The 8566-nt window shown below is 42.2% G+C and overlaps 1 protein-coding gene across 1 annotated transcript; it reads left to right on the top strand.

Annotated features, from left to right (window-relative positions):
- The first annotated feature begins 384 nt into the window (after positions 1–384).
- si:dkey-32e6.3 lies at positions 385–7913 on the top strand. The gene is made up of 6 exons (XM_035158103.2): positions 385–1154; positions 1747–1919; positions 2656–2874; positions 3023–3183; positions 3261–3393; positions 4757–7913. Exons 1-6 carry the CDS (start codon positions 872–874, stop codon positions 4931–4933), a joined length of 1146 nt encoding a protein of 381 aa, XP_035013994.1. The 5' UTR covers positions 385–871; the 3' UTR covers positions 4934–7913.
- Positions 7914–8566: the final 653 nt, after the last annotated feature.

Below are 8566 nucleotides of genomic sequence, written 5' to 3'. Positions count from 1 at the left end.
GCCGACATGTGTATTTTTTTTTTTTGTTCTTTTTATTGTTTTAGTATACACTGTCAAGTGCCCATTCAAAACCTGCTGAGTAAAGTTAGAAAATGTGTTCATCCTACCTGGTTTATGAATGTGAATTTGCTTTATTACTGTTACATGTATGGCTTGTATATAAGTTTGAAAGATTTTCTGAAGTGGTGTAATTTTTACCATACATTGCATATTGGCAATTTCAGAGGTCTGTCAAGCAACTGACCCATTACAGCAAAAAACAATGTTGTGCTTTTACTTTGAAGATAAAGTTCCAAACAAGAAGTGATTCTGTGAAGGTTTTTTCCATGATGGAGATCAGCATGGGTGATCCATAAAAGTTAATATTGCTGGCGACGCCATCAAGTACCGAAATATACTGTGAATAAGTAAAGAACGACATCATGAGACAAGAAAATAGATTTTGATGGAGTATTCATATCTTCCTGAAGGAGCAGCTGGGAAATAACCCCCTCTCCTCCTTTCTGTGATCATTACTTGTGGGCATGGTGGACGTAGAAGAAGACATGAAGACACACTGGCCTGCTCCCACTGACTACTACAGACCACTGGTGGCCATTTTATTAATATTGAACCTATAACTAAATGGGACTCTGCAATATTTGGCCATTAATACCACACGTGAAGCCGATAAGATGAAGGCGTTTCACATACAGACCTGAGGGTGGCGCTGTTTGATTTGCGTGGTAGTGCACAGCCAGGGACATGAGGAAGAAGACGGCATGGGGAATGAGGAGGAACCGGTAAATAATAAGTCGTATGTGTCAGTGAGCGGAGCCGGTTACTTGGGTTGTTTCAGTCCAGCTCGTTTCTAACCGGGAACAGCCTCCTCATGGCGGACTTCACCGAGAACAGCGGCCGACAAGCGGAACAACACGACGGGACCAACGGCAGCGGTGTCCCCGGGGAGCCTGTGTCCGCGGCCGGGGAGCCCGCGGCGGTGACGGTCCCCTGGGGGCTCCGGTCCTCTAACCTCCACCAGAGGAAAAAGCTGGTGCTGCACCTGGACCTGAACAGCACCGTGGTGGTGTCCGACTCTGTGACGGGGCAGGGCACTGTGGCTGCTCTGGACTACTTCCTCACCACCGCCACCTGGGGAGAGATCAACAAACACGGTAGAGTGGGAACACACTGGTTCACTGTCACAATGGCTGCTGTGTGTGTCTGTCAGGTGATGCTCTGGAGCCTTTGTTCCTGTGGCGTTGAGTGATCACACCGAACCGGATTTCACTAGTGACACAAGTGACGACACTTTGTCAACCAACACAAAAACTGCACACGTTAGTTGAACCAGACACTTCATCGGGATCTCAATGATGCTGAACTGTAGCTCATTGTTTCATGATGTGTTAATAATTCAAACAAATATTGAATTAACCTTTTTTCAAATAGGGTTGGTTGACTCTGATCTGACCTTTGGACCAAATTTAAATGTATTTAGTAGCTATGCTCCCTGTCCATCCAATATAAACCCTCTATCTTCGGTTCATTTTAACTGAAGGATTAAGTCATTTCTCTTAATTTCTTAAACCTGCCTTTACTGTAACCAACTTGGTGTCATTTGTCCAAATTCATCATGTGCTGTGATTATTTGAGTATTATTGTCCTGCTGAAGGAGCAGCTGGGAAACAAACCTCTTCCTACTTTCTGTGATCATCTGCATTTCAAGCCATGAACAAACTCTTTGTTTTCTTCACCTCTGTGCAGGAAAATGGGAATGGCTGAGTGACTCGCCCTCCCTGTTCCCACCACGCAAAGATGCAGTTCGTTACTCCGACCACTTTGCACGGCTGCCTGGTTTCACCTCTGCTGCGGGACAACGTTTCCGTAGATTTCGCGATGAACATCTGGATCAGCTGCGCTGGCCCGAGGGTGTCAAGGCAAGCATTCACACAGGAGAGATAGAATTCAAATCTTGACCCAGAGATGACTACTACTTTTTGGATTCCTATTCAAATTTTTAAATCACTTAATGGTTACATTACATGATGCAGAGTACAAACAAATCACACAACACAATAATGACAAACAATGGAACCTGGAAGAAAGACAGTCTTCGAGAATGCACAGAATTATTTACTTTTGTTTTAGATTCAGGGACAAGAGCAAATACGCTGCAACCGTCCAAAACTTTCAACGAGGAGAAACATGCTGCAAATTCAGAAATGATCCACACCGTTGAGCTCTATACAGAAAAAATACGAAATCAAAAACACATAAAACCTGAAAACTAATGCAACAGAAAAAACACAAAGGACGTTCTCCAGGTGAGTGGAGCACCTTGAGCTTTGACCCAAGAGAAAGGGATCAGATGAAAGAGGGCGAGGCAAGAAAGGTGGAGTGAAAAGAAACTTTTTTTTTTTACATTTGGCATTGGTACCTTTTTATATGTTGCCCCTTTCCTCCTTTATTCCTCCTCTCTTCCCATCATGCAGTCTCTCGTCTGGTCCAGCCTGGCCTCCGACCTGTCCCACTTAGTGTTCTCTGAAGTCTTCTGGAGAACTTCCTTTGTGTTAACACAATTATGTGACACTGCAGAACATTGTAACTTGCCTTCAAATGAATGTTTTTTTTGTGTGTGTTTTACTGACTGCTCCCTAACTTTGCTGTCTGCAGGGAGACAGCGAGCTGTCTGTCAAAGGAGAGGACGGACGACTGTACCACTGGATCCTCCCGTCCTTCTTCCAGTTGCTCAAAGACCTGGTGCAGGAAGGATGGGAATTTGCCATCCTGTTTCGTACGTTTGGATCAGACCTACCTCGTGTGCTGAGAGCTGTGCACAGAGCACTGAATGAAGGGGCTCACCCACTGTTCCCTGATCTGCCTGATCTGAAGGTGAAGTAAAATCATGAGGGTCAATTTACCCAATTTATTAAAGATAAATTCGATTGTGAAGATGATTTATTCACAGATTTGTGTCATGTCTAAATTCCTCGTGTAAGCCAGTCTCTCTCTCTCTGACTCTTCTCCTCTCTCCGCTCAGATTAATGTGAATATGACTCCAGGCAAGATCCGCTGTAGCAAGAAGGGAATCGTCCTGAGTCGAGCGGAGGACAAGGTGTCATCTCAAGATGGAGAGAGGGGCCTGTATCAGTACTTCAGCTCAGTCCAGGGCCTGGGAGGCTTTCAGGACCACTTTGAATGGTATGAGTCCATCATTCATGTGGGACTCCCGCCGTAGCCCTTTTCCTAATACTTCTGTTATCTTGTTTCTCATCCAGGTGGTCGAGTAATACCTTCTCCATCCGGGGGGGGAAGCCACTTTGGGTCGACCCCTTTGACCAGAGCGTTCAGCACATTTTCATAGACGACAACATACGACAGAATGACGAGGAAACCATCGTTCAGCCCAGGGTACTGTCACATACGTTTTATTCATCAACATAAATACATCAACTGTTCTTGCCGGAAAGGACTGGAGATACACTGACAGGCCTTTGGCAACGCTGATTGATATTTACTTTATTTATGTAGCACTTTTCTGAACAATGTTACAAGAAAGAAATAACACCCGACAGATTAATACAATACAAATAATAAGAGCCAATGTCAATCATTTGTAAAAGCTTTCATGCAAAGAAAAGTTTTAAGATGGGATTTAAAAAAGCTAGAGACTGTCTCAGTTCAGTGGGCCGTGAGTTCCATCATGTGGGAGCTCTAGTAGTTTATATTCTTATATTGTTATTCTTTTGATGTGCTCTGCTACACGTGGCATTGATTGCACCTCTGTCCATCCTGGGAGAGGGATCTCTCACATGTTACTCTCTCTGAGGTTTCTACATTTCTCACCTGGTAAAAGTTTGTTTTGGTAGTTTGTCCTCACTCTTGCTGAGGGTTAAGGACAGAGGATGATGCACCACGTCAAGCCCTAAGAGACAAACTGTGATTTGTGAATATGGGCTATACAAATAATATTTGATTGATCGATAAAAGCAAAAGCTCAGTCACCCTTTGTTATGGGGTGGGAGCTGTGAGTAACCAGCAGGGCTCCATTCACATTGTACAGTTTTCATTTTAGCAGATTTTTGAGACAGCATATCTGTAAAAGGGTAATTCTGGTATTTTTCAACCTGGGCTCTTGATTATTTTTTATAAAAAGAGTTTTATAAATGTGTGTGTTTTAAATTAATTGTACTTTTGGAATCAGTCCAGTAGATTGTCTCTGCCGGCTGCCTGATACGGTTTTCATCGTTCTCACAAGTTAAGAACAAATCTGATCGTGCAAACAGCTGTTGCATGTGTTCTAGTGAGTCATGACAGTGTCACAGTGAACCAGCCTGAACAACCGTATCCTCAGTGTCCCAGGATGATGAACATGTCACAACAAACCATCGTCTCACATCATTCATTCAGTGTAATGTATGATGTGGTGTTGTTTACACCTTAACTATTGTGTGTATGTTTGTCTCTGTCAGTGAGTTGTTGATACTCTGGAGTCTGGACTTTATACATGCTATGTTCCTTCTATGAGCTACTCCCGACGTGATTTACCCAGACAAAACAATGCAGCTGGTTCAGAGCCCTTGAAAGTTAACAAACACAACTTTCTTCTCTCTCTTTTTGTGTGTGTGTGTGTGTGTGTGTGTGTGTGTGTGTGTGTGTGTGTGTGTGTGTGTGTGTGTGTGTGTGTGTGTGTGTGTGTGTGTGTGTGTGTGTGTGTGTGTGTGTGTGTGTGTGTGTGTGTGTGTGTGTGTGTGTGTTTCTCTCTCTCTCTCAGATTTTCATGGACCCAGGTGGCAATGACACTCGTCTAGCCAGCACCTCTGAGCTGTACGACATCACCTTGGTCCAGAACGACCTCCTCCGGGCCATCTCTGACCTCAACTATTTCACTGAGCGTGTCAACATCTGCCTGGAAAACTATGAGAGGAATCTCCAGCAGGGGGCAGGCTAGGACACACTTTGTCTCTGTGACAAACTCCAGTATCGGGTACAATAAACCAAGACACTACACCATCCCAGCACAGACTGAGGATGGAGACACAGTCGACTGTCGGCAGGATTATTTAAACGCACAGTTTGAAGACTGAAACACAAATGTAGGAAGATTATATCTGGAGGAAGGTTACTTGAATCGGAAGGGGGGATTACTGTTATCTAAAGATCAGAGCTTGTAAAAAATGCAAGATAAGTGTGGTTTAAATAGCACCCACTTCATAACTCCAGGACCGCAGCAATGTCGGCTCATAAAACGAGCACTTTGGTTTGACTATGTCCACTGTCCTGAGCTGACTGCAGCAAATAGAGGTGCAGACTTCATGGAGCACTGAAGTGGCCAGGGCAGTTTAATAAGCACCAAAGGCTCTGAGTTAGACAGCTTCTCTGGAGTCAATTATACTCAGAGGTGTTGCATTAGTTGTATGTAGAGTATTTATTATACTCTGAGTGTGACTCTGTTTTTATTTGATGTCCGTCAGTGTCTGCATTGTTTACATCTGCTCGGAACTGAGAGGTGATACTTGAATATTTCCAGACAACTGAAGAAAGCATCTGATTACTGGGTGTGACTGTGCAGCTCAGGGTGATGCTTCATAATGAAACTGAGCTAGATACCATCTGGTGTGACTAAGAATCACAAACCACCATGTTACATTTTATAAGAGTACACGCCATTTGTACAACCCCAAATGAGAAAAAGTTGGGACGCTATGTTACATTTTAAATAAAAACTGAGAACAGTGATTTATAAATGATCGTTGACCTGTAAAAACAATACAGAAGCACATTATTTGATGTTTGACCTCATGAATTTTTTTGTATTTTCAAAATAAACTCTTATTTTAATTTAGATTCTTGCAACATATTTCCAAAAAGTTTGGACGGTAAAGCATTTACCACTTTGTAATGTTGCCATGCCTTTTCACAACACTGAAAAGACGTTTAGGGACTCAAGACACCAAGCGATGAAGCGTTTCAGGGGTCGTTTTGTCCCTTTCTTCCTGCAAGTCTTAAGGAGTGCAACAGTACAGGGTCTCCGTCGTCGAATTTAGCGTTTTAAAATGCGCCACATATTCTCTATTGTGGCCGGGTCTGGACTGCAGTCCAGCACCCCCATCCTCTTCTTCCGCAGCCATGCCTTTTTAATGTGTGCACAATGTGGTTTTGCATTGTCTTGTTGCAATATGCATGGATGTCTCTGGAAAAGATGTCGTTTTGAAGGCAGCAGATGCTGCTCCAAAATCTCTATGTACTTTTCGGCATAAATGGTCCCATCTCAGAAGTGTAAGTTACCTTTAACAAGGACTTTTGGACTTGTTGCTGGTAACGAGCCCAGAGAAGTCGACGGCGCTTCTGGACACGGTTAACATAAGGCTTCCTTTTGGCACAGTAAAGTTTTAACTGGCATTTGTGGATATAACGATGTATTGTAGTGCATGACAAAGGTTTGCCAAAGTAATCCTGAGCCCATGTTGTTATATTGCTTATAGATAAATGACGGTTCTTGATGCAGTGTCGTCTGAGGGATCGGAGAGCAAAGTTAGTCAGGTTAGGTTTGCTCCCTTGCTCTTTATGCACTGAAATTCCTCCCGATTCCTTGAATCTTTTAATAATGTTATGCACCGTAGAGGATGAAATATCCAAATCCCTTCCCATCCTTCTTTGAGTAACACTGCTTTTAAACATTTCAATCATTTTCTCACACATTTGTTGGCAAACTGGCGATCCTCGGCCCATCTTTGCTCCTTAAGAGCTGGGCCTTTCCTGGATCATCGATTTCAAATCACTTCATTTTTTTTATCATTCTACCTCAATACTAGCCCTAAATTGCCCCGTCCTAACTTTTTTTGGAACGTGTTGCAGGCCTGAATGGCAGGAATGGATGTATATTTACAAATAAAATGAAGTTGACCAGACAAAACATAACATATCTTATGTTCGTACTGTCTGCAATGAAGTACAAGTCAAATTTAATTTAGAAATCACTGCTGTCTTTTTCATTTTTTATTTTTCATACCGTCCCAACTTGTTGGGGTTGTACATGTAGTCAGTTTAGAGGACTCCGTATCTCTGATGCATTTCTTCTGAGCAGTCTGATCAGAGGAAGTAATGTCTTGTTGAAGGTCGGACACATAATTCGTGTTTTTTACTACAGTTTTTATTAATTTACAGAATTTGCAATATTTGAAACACTTGATTGTGTGTGGAGGTGATGGTAATTTTTGCGTGAATATATATATATATATATTTTGGGATGTATTTATTTTCAAGCCTTCAGGGAGGTTTTTACTTACTTTGTGTTTCTCAGGTGAGAGACATTAATGCAAACTATTAATAATTTAAAGAAATGTAATCAAAGCACCATTGAAAACAGTGGAGTGATGAAACAAGGCTTTTCGGGTATGTGTGTATGTTTCTGGTGTTTGTGTGAGCAGCACTATGTAGCAGTCAGTGGGCAGTGAGCCTTCCCTCTGTGGACCGAGTTGTACATGTCTTCTTCTACGTCCTCAGATACAGCAGTGCTCAGCAAATGGGTCAAACCATGGGTCAAAATCATCACCAGATCATTTTCTTTATATATTTTATATTCATGATAATTTGATTATTTCACCACACCAGACTGAAGATTTGACTCCATAGTTAACCCTACAGTCATACAAGGCTAAGTGATTGGATCATCTTGGTAAAAGCAGTGGAACTAATAAGTAAGGCTATATGAGCTGGAGATGTAGAGATCTCCACTGTGTACTAGATGAAGTATTTTGTGGTTCTGAAAACACTGTCATTCACAATCAAACCTCATGATCAACAACAAGTGTGATGCTTCTTCGACCTCAGAATGCACATCACATCAAAACTAGAAATATTTATTTTTCTCATGTCAAATATTTACATGTACTGTTAAATAAACCTTTGAAGTTTTGTGTTAATTGAAACTGTTTGGTTTTTTTGCATAATGACAACTGAGGAAGAACTTAAAAGGACAACGGTGCATTAGAGAGTAATCTAGTTCAATTGTTTTGTCCTAACAGCCTGAAGAAGGTCAGAATAAGATAATCATTTTAGAACATAGGACAGGATGGAGAATACACCTTGTATGTTTGAAGGTCTACCACACTTATTCAGATGCCAACCACCAGTTGGTGTTAGCAGATGTAAGGGACATATCTTCAGTTCTGTACTTAATCCGCTTTTTTTTTCTTTTTGAGGTGTTTTTGTAAAGAAATCACAGCAGTTCCAATTGAAGTCTCCATAGCTCAGCAGAAGTAACTCAGTGACGTCAGACGTACCTGAGACGGTGTCCGGTAGCCTCAGGTCCTGAGGTTGCCAAAAGTATCAGGAGCCACATTCAGTTCTATTTGGCCGGCGCCCCACACCCGGAAGTATTGTTTATTTAGACAGAAATGAACCAAATACAATTTGAAAACAACTTGTATTTAATGCTCACAGGCGCTTAACGTTAACCAGGAGCATTGCACGAGTAAAATATTATCTAATTAATTCATGTTTAATAAATTTAAACAGGCTTTTTTGTCTCAGGATGTTGGAGGGGGTGGCGCCCCAGCACCCTGTATTGACCAGCCGCAAC

Source organism: Hippoglossus stenolepis, chromosome 6 (genome assembly GCF_022539355.2).
Source record: "Hippoglossus stenolepis isolate QCI-W04-F060 chromosome 6, HSTE1.2, whole genome shotgun sequence".
NCBI classification, from domain to species: Eukaryota; Metazoa; Chordata; class Actinopteri; order Pleuronectiformes; family Pleuronectidae; genus Hippoglossus; species Hippoglossus stenolepis.
This window is presented reverse-complemented; position numbering and strand designations above follow the sequence as displayed.